General features: G+C 42.5%; 1 protein-coding gene across 1 annotated transcript in view; it reads left to right on the top strand.

The window, feature by feature from the left end:
* FGFR2 (fibroblast growth factor receptor 2) overlaps positions 1-15,862 on the top strand; it is a gene marked incomplete at its 3' end in the record, with an annotated part of 73,801 nt that extends 57,939 nt beyond the window's left edge. The window contains exons 9-17 of the mRNA XM_082286593.1: positions 732-883; positions 3,516-3,637; positions 4,263-4,373; positions 5,120-5,310; positions 7,832-7,954; positions 9,231-9,301; positions 11,062-11,199; positions 12,003-12,108; positions 15,698-15,862. Coding sequence (XP_082142719.1) covers positions 732-883; positions 3,516-3,637; positions 4,263-4,373; positions 5,120-5,310; positions 7,832-7,954; positions 9,231-9,301; positions 11,062-11,199; positions 12,003-12,108; positions 15,698-15,862 — 1,179 coding nt within the window. The remainder of the gene's footprint in view (positions 1-731; positions 884-3,515; positions 3,638-4,262; positions 4,374-5,119; positions 5,311-7,831; positions 7,955-9,230; positions 9,302-11,061; positions 11,200-12,002; positions 12,109-15,697) is intronic.
* Between the last annotated feature and the right edge of the window lie 345 nt (positions 15,863-16,207).

The raw sequence follows: 16,207 nt of genomic DNA, 5'->3' as shown, positions 1-16,207 counted from the left end.
TTTCAATATTGAGTGCTTGGAAAATAGAGAATAATAGAATCATATAGGTTGGAAAAGACCTTTAAGATCGTTGAGTCCAAATGTAAACCCTGCCAAGGCCACCACTAAACCATGTCCCATGTGCCACATCTACAAGGTTGGTGACTCCACCACTGCCCTGGGCAGCCTCCTCCAATGCCTGACTGTCCATCCATTGAAGGAGCTGTTCCTAGTATCCAATCCAGACCTCCCCTGGAGGCCATTTCCTCTTGTGCTGTTGCTTTTTCCTTGGGAGAAGAGATGGATCCCCACTTGGCTGTGTGCTGATTTGGGAAAAGACGTGGTGACATGGACAACTAGGAGTTGAAGAAGAGAATGTTTTAATCACCTTTGCCTATGGTATAAGATGCCCACTGATATCTAAGAGTAGTGATGTAAATATTGGCATTGATTAAAAAAAAATCTTAATGTGGTAACTGAAAATATCTTCTGAGGGAATATATTTAAAACTTATGTGGTTTTTGACCCATGGGACAGACTGACAGCCTTGGCAGCAATTAGAGTCAGTATTGTTTTTACAGGGAGGCTAAATGTGAGAGCAGAGCACTAGAATCAAGACTGTAGATCCAACCACTTCCTAATACCATAGTTCTGAGCTGGCTTGGTATCAGGTACTGGTGGTTTTCAGATTTTGGGCCAAGATTACATCTCTGTCTTTTTTTTTCTTGTTGCATCTTGCATTGCAACCACAGGTGTCGGCCGACTCGAGCTCCTCCATGAATTCCAACACTCCTCTGGTGAGGATCACCACCCGCCTCTCCTCCACTGCTGATGCCCCCATGCTGGCTGGAGTCTCGGAGTATGAACTGCCAGAAGACCCAAAGTGGGAGTTCCCAAGAGATAAGTACGTAGCCTGCTTCCTCTGACACCACTTCTGCATGTCTGAATAACCTTACACAGTATGGCAGGAGGAAGCATCTCTCCTCATGTCTCCCAGGGTTTCTCTAGTTTAAAGAAAAATCTCAGTCACCTGAAGCTCCTCTGAAGATTAAGATTCAATTCAATTATCTGAAATCAGTTTGGTTAAATAGAAGCTAAATTTTCTCTGCCTGCCATCCTGATTATATTTTCAGATTTCTTGCAGGTTTTCAGATTCTCTGCTGAAGTGTAGCTCCTCTATTAGGAAAAGAGTCAGGAAAATTAGGTATGATCTAGACTGGGGAAAACATCCACATACAAGCAACTGTTACAGGGCAATGGAGATTTCCCTGAGCAGTACCTCTGAACATTAAACCATGTTTTTTAGTCGACTGCTTAATTGGCTAATATTTAAAAAACAGGTAATGCAATATGTAGGAGATAGAGAAAGTCTAAATTATGCTATTAGACAATCTTTCTGTCACGTCTCTGGGTAGGATTTGGTGTTGGCTTTGTACTGACATGTATTAATGGAGACAATTATTTTTAATTTAGGGGAACATTTTGCATGTTGGGTGCATGTATGTGCAACTTCTGTGGCTTAAAAGTATTAGGTTCCAAGCAGAGCGTACTGAATTTTAATACATGCAAATTCGTGTGGCTACCTAATATTTTCTTCAAACTGTTGACTAACATGCAAAATGAGCTTTTGAATAATCTAATTAACATTGTAACCATGTTGCCTACTATAAAAAAAGACATGCAAAAGAGAGAGAATGGTAACACAGGTAGAAGCATGATTATTTATCAGTTAGTGCTAACTTTAAGAAGTCTTTAGTTGGCTTTGAGAAAATAACACCTTTTAGCATGGACAGTTCTCTTTGGAAGTTTAGGGTTGTGACTTTTGAATAGGAGAACTGTAGTATTGAACCTTCTGACAACTGTTCTGGAAATTATTTTATTGATTTAGCTGAAAACTGGAGTAAAAGGCTGTAATTGCCACCTGCAGCATTCTGGTCAACAGTGGGGGCCTGTATGTGTGCTCCTGTCAGCCCAGGCCCTGGGGGGATGCACTAAATGCGGAAAATTTTAGAGTTGCTAAACATTTAAACCCAGTGTTCAGCACAAATGTAGGTGGAGCAGATGGGCAATGAAAGGAGGCTATTTAGAGGCAGTTTATTAGGCTGGGGGGCAGCAGGCACACAACGAGGGGTTTGTTACTTTGGTCCTAGCAGGGCAATAGCACATAAATTAACCAGTTTCCAATGCAAATGTTTGTTCTCTGCCAAGACCCTAAATTCAGTTTTAGTTCTGGAGAAAACGCAGGGTGACCTCAGCATAGCATGTGCTGCCCTTCAGTCTTTGCACCTTTTTAAACTTGCATTTGCTTTAGAAACCAATCCAAAACAGCTCGAGGAATTCTCACCAAGTCAAAGCCCACATCTGACAGAGTGAGCTGGCTGCCCTCAGGAGGAGCCACCTCACTTCTGTCCCGTGCCGGAGCAGATAAACGAGGTTTCAAATCACTTAGCCCTGGTCTAACCCTTCTGCTGATGGTATGACAGCCTCTCCTTGTATTTCATGGTGAAAGTCAGGTGTCCATGCTTTTAAGAATGAGTCCCTACATCTGTGGTATCTGTGAAATCCTCCTGTTGACCATGGAGAGTCAAGTCCTTAAGAACTCGTTTATGAAAATGCTTATCTGAATCTGGCCCCTATATTGGATAATGTTATCAGCATCACAGTCATTGAGCACCCTCCCTGATTCCTGCCACAGCACTGCTGCTGGATGGTAGGTAGTATTCTCTGCAAGTAAAGGAGCCTGCGTCTGGCTCTTAAGACTTAGGCTGGAATCAAAAGGATTTTACCCAGAGGCTTTGAAGTTTCTTTTTAATTTCATCTCTTTCTCCTCATGGAGTCGAGATCGACATCTCTGTATCTGTTAGAGCTGAGCAGGTTTTGCAACCAGGAATATGCTCCACAAAATGCATTCTGCAGAGCCCACTTAGTGACTGCTCCTTTTAGGAGGGTTTGATATTGGTGCTGTGATTACAGCTGAATTTGTTTGTCCCAGTCTCTGCCTCCCCTCTCTGAGCAGAGCCTGGGCTCTGCGGGCAGGAGGCATCTTCTGGTTCCTTCAGCCAAGACTCTTGTGGCTGCAAAGAGTCTGCACAAGAAACAGCCACCGTGCTGGACCCTCTGTGGCTGAGACTTTACTCTCCTTGCAGTCAGTGTGGAAACAAAGATGACCAGCTGTGTTACAGTGACCGGAGAACCTGGCCTGTTGCTGGCTGCTCCCAAATTCCAGCCACTCTCTGAAAGCTCTGCCCCTCCACATTGTGTCTCCCCACAAGCCATCACGTGCAGCCTTGAGGAGAGCTTAAGAGCTGGGTTTAGTGACTGATGTGCCTTTCTGAGATGTGCACTCCACCATCCCTAAGAATACATACCCCGGCCTGCGTGGAAACCAGTGCGCAGCCAGGGCCTTATTGGTTCCATACGATAAACGCCTCACGCTGCAGCAAGTTGTTGAAAGGTTTTTATATTTAGCCCTGGAATTTCACTGGCTGCACCCCTTCACCAGATGTTGTGTGTTAATGCACTGTTTGCACCTCCAGGCTGACGCTGGGCAAACCCCTGGGAGAAGGTTGCTTTGGGCAAGTGGTCATGGCCGAAGCGGTGGGAATTGACAAAGACAGGCCAAAAGAAGCAGTGACCGTGGCAGTGAAGATGTTGAAAGGTAAGAAAATTGGGTGATTGGGGATCAGAATGGGCAATATGGCAGCTCTCATCTGCAGAAGTTTCTTTTGTGGCATCTGAACTCTGTCATCGTTGTGGGGGGGTCAAAGAGCGCATAGCTGACCTCAGCCTTCAGCAGTCTGGGGTGTAAATCTGCACCCTTGACAGCCTGTTTATCTTGAGCAGTGGGTATTTGGGAGCAAGGAGATGTATTAGCATCGTGTGGGTCTCTCTGCTTTCAGTTTATTTCATGTCAGAGGCTATCCTTGTGTAGATCTGAGCCCATTCAGTCCAGGTGGTTGGTGCCTATTTATTTTGAATTTAATTGTGAGGTTAGTTTGCAGGAAAGGTGGTGTTATTGGAGGTTTGATAGCTAAGGACAGCTTTTTTATGCCTGATCTTGCTGTGCTGCCTCCTTACATTATAACACCGAAGAGCTGGACAGTCCACCAAAGAGGCTGAGACTATTTTTTGTTAAGACATAATATATGATGTGCAGTGTAAACTGGAAAACAAATCCCACATTCTGCATTTTGGGCCATGCTTATTTTACACCAGCTGGTGAGCCTTACTGGAGCTCAGGCTGGCACACTAAAATATATGAACTGAACGTGTGTCTTCTACAGATGATGCCACAGAAAAAGACCTGTCTGACCTGGTGTCAGAGATGGAGATGATGAAGATGATTGGGAAGCATAAAAATATCATCAATCTTCTTGGAGCCTGTACCCAGGATGGTGAGTAGGGAGAAGAAAGCAAACCAGGACTTTCCAACAGGTCTGCAAAAGTCTCATTAATCATAATTTTTCAAGAGGTTTTAAGGAAGCAGTCATGCCGTGATAGGATTTTTAGCTATTTCTCTAGTTTAACAGCAATATTTTAACTTCTGTTTCTCATTATAGTTGCAGCCTTAATATGAGAAAGGGTCCTATATCATATGAAAACTCTCTAATCCCTTGCTGTAAGGAACAAATGACCTTTTGCAGGGCCTTTACCCATGACTGCTGTTCTGAATTGTCAGCCCTGCTTCAGGAGAACTTGCACCCCACAAATTTGAAATGAGCACTTTTACTCTTGGAAAAGCTGATTATGCCACATAAAGTGATGCAGAATGGCATAAATCTCTGGAAATTAAAAAAATATTAGGAAGCACTTTCCCTTTGTTGGAGATCTCAGTGTGTTTTTTGATTGAAAATGTTTGTTTTACAGTACGTGGCGTGGTCTGAAAGGAACAGGCACTGGGGCAGGGTTTAGGTACTTTAAGCCACTAATTGTGGCTCTTCCACTCTCCTGCTGTGGAGCTTTGGGCAGTCACTTCCCCATATCCAAACCTTTTGTTTTTTATTTTTCAAGTGGTACTTACTGCTTTCCCATTTTATCGATACAGTTAATTTATTTTAGAGCACTAAAAGCTTCTTTACATAAAAAACATTTTACCCTGGGACCTGACCCTGCTTTTCCCCATGGTTCTGCTCATCCCAAGGTCCTTTGTACGTGATAGTGGAATATGCTTCCAAGGGGAACCTGCGGGAGTACCTGCGAGCGCGCCGCCCGCCCGGCATGGAGTATTCCTTTGACATCAACAGGGTGCCCGAGGAGCAGATGACATTCAAGGACCTGGTGTCCTGCACCTACCAGCTGGCACGAGGCATGGAGTACCTGGCTTCCCAAAAAGTAGGTGGAACTCAGCAAATACAGCACTTTTTCCAGTTTGATTTTGTCCTCGTCTCCTTTGTGCTCAAGAATTTGCTGGGAGAAGGAGCTGTCTCAAACAGGTTGTGTAATCCACACCCCTGCAGATCAGTGGGAGAATTCATTCACTTGGAAGTTTTTCATCTTTGTTTAGCAATATTGCTAAAATGAGGCCTGGAGTGGATCATTTAAAGTAAATACTGTGCACGTATCTGCAGTTTGAATCCATAAGCACAGGTGGTCACTTGATTACACAAGTCAGAGCACTCCACCCATGAGGCAGCAGGCTCTGTTTGCCTTCTGTTTCCAGTCAAACCAACCAAATCCTATCACTTAGTGATGTAAAACAAATGAATTCTGTGACTGAAAGGATTTACAGAATAACAACAGGCAGGGTTGAGAAGACCCAAGACAGCAGGGCAAAAATAGTGGGTAGAAGAGGCAAAAATAAGTGGAGTGTATTAGTCACTTAAATGATGCACTTTACTTAAAACTGGTGCTCTCAGGAGAGTGAGCTTGTTGAAAGAATTTATTTATCCTGTCATGTCCCCAGACACTTATTTCTAAAACCTGTCTTCAAACAATTTCTTTTTAACCAGCATTTTGATTAAATTATAGTTATAAAACCTTAAATAGCCCTGTATAACTAACTCTGTAAACATACTGTGGCTTGGTGGATGAGCAATCCTGGATACCCTGGATGATGTTTGGGCCCAAAGGCTAAACCAGAGCAGCAGATACCAATGATAAGTACTTCCTGCAGGGTGTGGAGTGGTTAGTGGGATTTACACTGATTTCCAGTCATATCCACTCCCAAGTATGGAGCTGTTTTTAACCAAAGACCAGGGCTGAGCTCCATTCCTGTTGTGTGGAGTCATGATTTTGTTATTGTTTTTTTCCTGCACTTGTAGAGGTTGGGGAAGAGAGGGAATCCAGGTTTAATTTTGCTTTTATTCTTTTGTTTTGAAACAGTAAATCTTAGCACAGTAGGGTCAGCAGGGTGACGTGTGTGACAGCAAGGCAGAACTCTTCTAATGGGGTAAAGCAGGGGTATTGATTAGGTGACACACCTCAGGATATCTCTTTCTGAGATTAATGAAACTCCTGCCTGGCAGTGAGCCACGTCCCAAGAAAATAGAGCTGATGTGAAAGGAAAACATAAATCTTTTAATCGGTAGTCTTGAGAGTAAGTGTCCTCCTGAGGAGCTCTGAAGTGCTGCTGTAGGACACTCACAAGAGCCACTGCAGCCTTTTTTATTTGCAAAAACACTTGACTGGTGCTGGGCTGAGCTGGACAGAATGAGAGGCATTGCACAAGACAGAGGGAGAACAGGGGCAGCACGCAATAGACCTGTGCATTCCTGTGCTCCAGGTACCCCACCTCTTCTGTTTGTACTCCACCCATTCTTCTCCCCTTAGGGATCCATTTACAGAGCTGGAATAATGAGAGAGCTGCTCTTCTCATGGTATTCCCATCATGCAGAAGCTGTGAGAAAGGCAGTGTTCTTGTTATTTCAATCCAGTAAGTGGCTCACTGAGACTTCAGTAAAAGAAAAAGGTGAAGGTGATGTTTGTTCACCTACCCTTTGCCTTATAAGAAGTTTTTGCCTTACAAGCAGTGGTACTTAGAAACAGTATCCCATTTCCAGCACATGCTGGAATAAAACGTACAACATCAAGAGTAGTCCAAAATTGAGGAGGAGAAAAGTTTTTTTTAACTTGAAAATAAATCAAATATCCTGATGGAATTCCAAATGCAATGCTTCCTACCATGGCCCCATTGCCACCTTGTATCAACCCTAGTAATATTTGAACACAGAAATAATATCCAGAGCAGTCATAGAGTCCCCTCAGTGTCAGCATAATGCTGACATGAAGGAAACATCTCTCAGGAGGTAATAGGTTTAGTTTCACTATCAAAGCTGTCTTAAAAACAAACAGTCAAACCCTGATTTTTTTCTTTGCCTTTTCATAATTAAATTCTTACAGTCTTGTGGTTGAAGTAATTACACACACCCTAGACATCTAGTTTACAACTGTATTCATATCTTTAATACTAAAAATGGTTGCACTGATCCAGTCTGGCTGTCAGGTTTTAGCTCTGGTGAGACAATATAATTTAAGAAAAGCAACACAATAAAAGTGTTCATTAACAGGATTTGTAAGGAAATATGTACCTGGGCACATGTAACAGAGAGTGGATGCTTGGCACAACTTGGGTCACCACCCAGCTTTCAGCTTTAGCAAAAATACACATTTAAGTGGACCAGGACTTTCTAAGACACTCCTTAGGGCCATTGTTCAGCTTGAAAACACCAGCTGAGGGGATGGATTGCAGTAATTAAGAAAATCATATTTCACAGCCTTGTAGTAAATGTGTGGCTTTCCCACCTTGTCATTTAGGTTAAAATCCATAAAGGAGATTTAGTTATGGTGTTGAAGCACTTCCACTTTTGCAGCAGTTTATTTCAGTGGGCTGTTTTTTTCTTCTTTTTTTTTCCAGTGCATCCATCGAGACTTGGCTGCAAGAAATGTTTTGGTAACCGAAAACAATGTCATGAAAATAGCAGACTTTGGTTTAGCCAGAGACATCAACAATATAGATTATTATAAAAAGACTACTAATGTAAGTGGATGGTTTTCTAATCTCTGGAAACAAGTGTTTCTTTCAGTGATTCATTTCAGAGCTATGGTTGTAAACTTAATGGGCTTCTTGTACAGCAGCCTCACTTTTCATCCCAGACAAAAGGCAGGGATCAAGGACATGAGCATTTCTGTCTCCTCTTACAGTGATAGTTCGTTAAAAAGATAAGCAAAGAGGCTGCATATTGTAGGATTAGAAATGATAAAATACAAGAACCTTTTTTTTATTGTGTCCCTGACTCCAGTCACTTGTAATAAGTGGAAACATTGCTGTTGATTCCAGCTGGTTTAGTACCCAACCTAGGATCTTGAAAAATGCTGTACAAACAATGCCAGCAATAACCACAATAAAAATCCTGTTTACTTGTGGTGATGTCACATTCTGCCTTCTGCCTGTGCCTGTACTTAGCTTGTTAGGGACAGGTTGTGGTGGTGATCTCAGAGTGGGGCTAGAGGTTGAGAAAATTGATTTGTATTCCCCACACTGTCAGTGTTTTGCTGCTTAGCCTGTACCAAATCAAGAAGATAAAACATTTTGGATATAGCATTGGTACCTAGTTTGAACTCCTCGGGGGGCCTCTTAATGTCCTGCTGAGCTGCACTTGGATTTTGATGGGAGCTCTGCAGAACTACAGATTTTATATGTATAAATACGACTTCTTATTAACAATCATGTTAAGTGGCTTATTTATGAAAATCAAAAAGCAATTAGTGGCATTTTAATGGTAACATCTGCCTACTTCCAAAAGCCGGAACCACCACGTACAGCAGCACTGGAGAGAATTGAACCTTTTCATTTCAGACTTGGTGCAGCTCCTGGGCTCTGTGTGTGTGCAAAGCAACAGGCAGCTCTTACTGTGAGCTTTGAGTCCCTGCAAAAGGGACAGGAAAACAAAATTCTTGAGTTTAGTAATCAATTTATATTTTCAGGCAAGCTTGTTTTTCAGAAGTTTATTAATTGTGGGGTTTTTGTCTTTAAAGAGCTATAGCAGAATGATACTTTTGATTTTGGTTGCTTATCCTATCATTCTCCTAGCAAGCAGTCTGGGAAATTTTGGGAACTCTCAATGCTTTTAATTTTACCTTCAATGCTTATATCCATTTTTATAACAGTCTCTGTACTTTAGCCCATTTTACTATTTTCTCACTGAAAATGCTACAGGTAAATTATGTGCTGGTTTGCATTAGCAGACTGCTCTTAGAGAAATCATCCTGTAAATTGCTGCCATTTTAATTTCTCTCCCCCTCCAAACTCACAGGGACGGCTTCCAGTAAAGTGGATGGCTCCAGAAGCTCTGTTTGACAGAGTTTACACACATCAAAGTGATGTGTAAGTGGCCTGATTTCAATGGGGTTTTGGGGGTGGGAAGGAGGGGGTTGTTTTGCTTTGCGTTTTTTAGAGTTTGGGTATTTCAAATGTGTTTTGCTGTTGTCCTTTACCTTTAAGAGTTTTCATTCTGTTTCACATATTAATAGATGGAACAGGACTTGCCCTTAGAAAGTGAGGATTTTATGGTAGACTGCTAACCAGTGCTCTGTTACTAATCTGCCCAGCTTCAAAGCACATGAAAGGTGGAAAATGCTAACCTCCTTCTGTCACTGCGGAAGTTTCCCCCCTTGAACTTATTTACGGATGTGCAGCTACAAAGAGTCTATCTAATTTGCTTGCCTTTTGACATACTCTGGACTTCCTTCAGGTTTTAAAAAAGAGGAGAGAGAGAAAAGAACGAAAAAAAGAAAGTTCCTGAAAACTTCTTTTTAACAATCTGTGCTAAGATTAAAAATCTTAATCTTAGTGTAATAAAACATAGGCTGGGTATGCTGGAAAAGTTTTCTCTGATTTTCAGAAGTGGTGTTGCTTCCCAGCAGTACTTCACATGTAATAGGGAATCATTGGACTCTGACACTTCAAAAATCTTTTAATGTGTGCACAGGGCCATTGGCTGATGCAACTGCTCAGGGTTTGTGCTGCTTCCTGTTACAGTTCTGTGTGCATTGTGCTTGAAGTAGAGGTGTATTTCTTATGCAATACAGATGAAGATCCTGGTTTTTATTTCTCCAAGAGAAGCTGTTAACTGTAAAGGGCTGGATGCTTCCCAGCAGAGGTGCAAAAGGTTATGCACATCAGTGCAGGGTTAAAAAGGAAAAGGGCAGGATGGAGAAAATAAGAAGTATCTCCTCTTTCTTTAACCTGGGTGCACTTTCCAAGCTGTTCTCTCCTTAAGAAAACCATTTACCGAGGTGTTTCCTGCAATCTCTACATCATTTACAAAGGAAACTATATACACAGGTTAAGGGTGGATCAAACTTGTGTTTTAAAATAACATCTTGGCAAAATATTTAAGTGAATGTGAAGTAAACTACTTCACTCGGGGCTGAGAGTCAGTCTGAGCTCCTCAGAAGCCAGGAAGCACAAGGATTTCAGTGCTGGGACTTGGAGACTCTTGGCCCCATGGTGGCTTTGAAGATGGTTAAAGAAAATATTATTGTAAGTTTGTGCAAACGGTTTACTAAAATACCGTGCTGCAGAGCTGGGGGAGCTGAGAGGAGCTGGGGAGCCCAGTGCAGGCTTTGTGCTGGTGCTCACCTGCCAGCCAGCCCCAGCTTGCCAGCCAGGCAGGATGAGGCAGGAAAACTGGCTTAAAATTATCCCCCTTCATTCCCTAGCAGAAGTTAGCAACAAAAAGAAAAAAAAAATGAAAGAAAGAAAGAAAGAAAGAAAGGCAGAGTGATGCAAAATATTTTTGTTTTGAACAGTCTGCTTTTTCCAAAATATCCTGCCACATAATTGTGCCCCAGCAGAGCTGTTAGTGCTCTGTAAGTCATTAAGCTTTGAAGATGCAGTGCTGGGCAGTAGCCCCCAGCTGCTCAGAGCACACCAGACAGAGGCAAAGAGGGTGTTTGGGAGCATGCTGGGGTCAGTCCCCATTCTGTATGCTGTCCATGCATCTGATGCACTTCCCAGACCCCTGTCCTGTTCTGGGCAGGCAGACCTGGGCATGGGCTGATTTAACTCTTACAAGGGACTGGGATTGTCTGTTTTCAGCAGCCAGGCAGATCTACTAATGCAGTTTTCTCTTTGGTTTGCAGTTGGTCATTTGGTGTGTTAATGTGGGAGATCTTCACCTTAGGAGGGTCACCCTACCCAGGAATTCCAGTGGAGGAACTTTTTAAGCTGCTTAAAGAAGGGCATCGAATGGATAAACCTGCCAACTGCACCAATGAACTGTAAGGACCCTGATTTGCTGTACCAGGGTTGAAGGGCACAGCTGCACTGAATTCACATGTCTAATGCTACCCCCAGAAGAATCAAACACTTTCAGAAGTGCTCGACTCTAAAATTGTGGATTTTTGTGAGGGTATAGATGTGTAAGGAAAAGGTATGGGAAGGATTTCAGGAAATGTTTGGCAGAGGATGCCTCTTTGCACACCCTGCTGTGATCCTATTGCAGAAAGAAGAAATCATCTACAAGCCAGTCTCTGTCAGTGTTTTAACACCCACATTTGTTTGATTTTTATATTACTAACATGGAAATCCATAAATGTTGCACATACCACTAATCAAATGTGAGGTACATCAGGTTGCTTTTGTACCCAACAAAATACATCTGGGAAGTTCTGTGTTAACACAGCATTATCTCCTGGTGTTGTGGGAGTGTGACTTCTGGTATTTCAATACAGACCTTAACTGTATTTATTGTTTTCCCTATTTTGATTTCTCCACAAAGAGTGCAATCCCTAACATGCAAAAAATACTGACACGTGTGTGATTTATTACCTTTGAAGTGTCTGGGCCACAGAACTGAGCCCACAAGAAGGTAATTTAGACACTGAGCAAGGGAGAGACAGGAGTAGAAAGCCCCTCTGCAGGCAGGGAGTGCTGCCCAGGTCTGGGGATTCAGTGGTCCATGAGTGGAGCTGTGTGTGCTGTCTGCTTCCCTTGTGAGGGGCAGGCACTGACTGTGCGTGAAAAGGTTTGTGAGGAGGACGCGTGATTTTAATTAAGCCAAGCAAATGTGTATTTCTTACAGCTATATGATGATGAGAGATTGCTGGCATGCTGTGCCTTCTCACAGACCCACTTTCAAACAGTTGGTGGAGGACTTGGATCGGATTCTCACTCTCACAACTAATGAGGTAGGTAAATTGTTTCCCCCCATAAGCTGCTGATTGGGACAAATGGTTCAGGAGACAGATGGAATTTATTCAATTATGAAATCCTGCTCAAGTTCACTTCTTGTTCTGTTTGTCATTGCCCTCTGAGGTTACAAGCAGCGAAACTATGTATCCTATGAAATCCTCGGTCTCTTGCCACTATGCCTGGAATTATGTAACTAAAAAGAAACACATCTTTGAGCAGTTTTTGGTTATTTCTCGCTGCATCTCTGGATGTTTTCAGCATAGCAGCGTTGAGGGACTGCGTGTGGCAGGTTGAGGGGCAGTGTTTGTGTTTCAGCAGGAGTTGCATGTGAGGGAGAGATGTGGAGTTCGTGGTGGTTCTCATTTGCCAGCTCAGTTTGATTCCCAGCCATGCTATGTAGGTCAGAAGAGGAGAAATCGTCAATGGCAGATTTCAGATGATGTGTCTGAGAGTGAATTAGGTTCACTGAAATAGCTCTCTGTGGAGGGAATGAGGACCCACGGGGGATGTGCAAACAGCCATCCAATTATCCAAAGGTCCTGCCTAGCACTGCTTCAGGTTGGGATATGTGAATGCAGAAAGGTTTTATTTGAAGAACATTCTTTCAGAGGTCTGAGATATTATTAGTTTTAGCAAGGAACACACTGATTAGGGTATTCACACAGGAATCAGTCCTCTTATCACTAAACCACATGCACCTTTGAGGAAAATCACCAGTGATGGAAATGTTGATTCTTTCCGTGGAAATTTCTTTTGAGAGAAAATACTTGGTGTCCCAGAAATATTCTACAAACTCCTATTACTTCTGAGAAATGAAGTGTTTAATGGGAGCAAAAAAAGAACAAAGCAGTTACACAGGAAAATTGCAACAACTTGATTTGACAATGTCAAAACAAGATTTTCGTAGTTGTTATTGCTTCTTTGTAGAAAAAAAAAAGAGATTTTAATCACTTTATGTGGCTCCTCCACACTGTGTTCTAGTTTTTTAGAATTGTCAGAGAAATAAAAAACGGATTATGGAGCAGCTTTGGGAAAGGCTGTGCACAGTGGAGATGACAGGAGAACCTGAGTAAAGAGATGGCATTTTTTATGATCATAATTTGCCCAGTAGATCTGATTGAAAAAGATTCTTTGGCTTCAGTAGCAGCTGTAAATTTATCTGGTTTGTGTTTTTAAGGCTTACTCTAAAAAGTGGCACCTTCAGGGCTGGCTCAGAGATGGGGCAGGAATATGCTCTCCCTGTGGACTCATGGATGTAGCTCTGTGTCCTGTTGCCATTTTCACCTCATCCAGTACTGCCTGCATCTTTTCCTGCCTAATTCATATATGATTTCACAAGACCAGTTGGAGGTGGGCTGGCTGCCACTGCGGAGTGCTGGGTGGCTTGGACTGGATATGTGTTTGCAAATTCAAGAGGGAGGTTCTGGGCTGCAATTCCAAGCCTGGGAAAGGATACTGCTTTCTTTTTTGCGTGTGTTTAACCTTCTTGTGTGTGCCTTCCCAACTCCGTGCTGCTCATAGTCCTGGAATGATCTCAGTTAACCTGGAAAGGCCTTTAGGCTTATGTAAATTACTTTAGACTAGAGTTGTAGGAAAAAACGGCTGGAAAAAGCTTAGGAACACGTCCAGTCCATCTGATGGGTCTATCTCAGGGCCTGCTATACGTTTGTCATTCCTGACAGATGTTTATGTAACTTGTCCTCACAGATCTCCACTGCCGTATTTTGGCACCGCCCCTTGACAGCCTGTTGCTTTGTTTTCCTAATCTCTAATCTTTCAACATCAGATAGTGCTTTTGTCCTATTTACTCTGGACATAGAAAGCAAATTATTCCACTTGTCTTCGTGGTGTTTTGTGGTCCTGAACACTCGTCGTCATCTCGGTGTCTCCTGAGGACTCCAACGTGTCTCATTTTCCTCCACAGCTTTTGAGATCTCTGATTCTATGTAATCTGCATGATTTTCCTGAAGTGCAGATCCTTCAGGCTTCACTTCTGCTTATCCTCTCCCCACTTTCCCCCCAGAATCACACTGTTGGCACAGGGTCAGCCTGGTTTACCCAACTACTCAGTTTGCTGGGGCAGCCAATAATCTCTTCTGCTCTTGTGCAAGTAATGATTTCTGCTTAAGTAGTAATGTCTTGCTCTTTTCCATGTTGAATCATCACATGTTGTGTTTTTAATGGATTTTCTTGGGGTTTTTTTTCCCCAAAAGACTCCCATTCCCATGTTTCTGTAATCCACATATGCACAAGTCACCAGGAGTGAGCCTCGTAGCTGTGTTGCTTTATCAACACCAGGAACCAACCTGGTGTTAATTCTTATGCCCTCGATGTGACTCTGGCTGTTGACACTGGGTAAGGACCCTACTTTCAATGCTGAATTCATATCTGAGTTACAGCAAGTTGTCTGATATGATGAGCTGTGTCTGATAGCTCTCGGGAAAGCCCCGTTTCTTCAGAGACTGGCGTCCTTTCCTCTTCTGTCTATTTAGAAAATGTCTGATTAGTTCTGCTCACATGGGACTGATTTTCTAATCCATAAGTATGTATCAGGATTGCCCTGGTGGATTTTTCAAAATCCTGGGCTGCCACATAGTCAGTAATCAATCGATCCAAACTCCCTCCTTTTGCTCCCTGTTGTATTTTCCAGCATTTTAAAACTTGCATTCCACACTCTCCTTTTAAAATGGTGACCATTTTTTAACTGTAAGATGGTAATGATTGAATCTCTGACTTAAAAAAGGAATGTTAGCCAAAGGACTAAATTACCCCAAACCTAAGCACAGCAGCATAAAATACTGACTGAGGTGGAAGACTTGTCCCATCAGTACAATCATGACTTGTGGTTTAGCAAATGAAGAGATTGCATTTAAATGAATGCAGCTGCCTTTAGAAGTTGAAAGAGAAGGAACATTTCAAGGGGAAAAATAACTTTATTCTCTTGCCAAAACTGTTGTTTCTAGCAAAAGAGCCTTAACCCAAAACTTGGATTCAGCAGATGATATTTCCCTTTTTAATGACTGCTTTGGTCATGGCTACTCTGGGGCACACAACACACAAATATGTAGTGTAAAAAACCCAAATCGTGTGAATTTGGTTTTGTTTTTCTTTCAGATCTTTTTTGCACGTATGCCACTGCATGTTGAAACACAAATTTAATATCACAGAATATAAAACAGATATTCGAAGTGACCTAAGGAATACAAAGTTGGAAGCGTCTTTCCCTCTCCAAATCACTACCATGTGCTAAAGAAAAATGGTTCCATTTAGGATGAAATTTCATTTTTATCATTGCGAGTGAAAAGTCCTCTTTTGATGTGGTTGCCATGTTTATTCCCACTGACACAGCTAATGCTGGTGATGTTGGACTTCAGAAAATACCGTGTTATTGGCTTGGTTTTTCTTTCTCTAGTCGAGCTCCTTGTTTTATGAGGTATTTAGGCAACAAGGCAGTTTTGAATGCAGTTGATTTACGGAAGCGTGCGTCATTTTTAAACTGCTCTTTTCCAAAATCCAAGCAGTGCTGACGTGTTATTGTCAGCTCTCTTCACTGTCTAAAAATGGATTTTATTCCTCTTGCCACAGGAGTATCTGGACCTCAGTGGACCTCTGGAACAGTATTCACCCAGCTACCCCGACACGAGGAGCTCGTGTTCCTCGGGGGATGACTCCGTGTTCTCTCCCGACCCAATGCCTTACGAACCTTGTCTCCCCAAGTACCAGCACATGAACGGGAGTGTGAAAACATGAACAGCGATCACACAGAGGAACAAAGAGGCAAGAACATCAAGCTACCTACAAAAGCAAAAGCTTTTCTCCAGGACCTTAACGTTTCTGCTTGTACATAGGAAATACGGAAAAATAAAAAGGAAAAAAAAGAAAACTTGGAGGAAAGCAGCGGAACCTACATAAAGATTCTCATCACTTGCAACTTTTAAATGTTCCCAAGAAAGAAGAATGTTTATGAGTTGTGTCTAGATACCCATTGCTATCATTTTCTGGCTTCCTGTGAGCTGCAACAGACTTTGTTTGTACAATGGACCAGTTGGACTTGAGGCAAACTCTGGGTCTGCCTTTCTTGTTTATTTTGTAATA

Source organism: Coloeus monedula, assembly GCF_965178545.1.
Source record: "Coloeus monedula genome assembly, chromosome: 8".
Lineage (NCBI taxonomy): Eukaryota > Metazoa > Chordata > Aves > Passeriformes > Corvidae > Coloeus > Coloeus monedula.
This window is presented reverse-complemented; position numbering and strand designations above follow the sequence as displayed.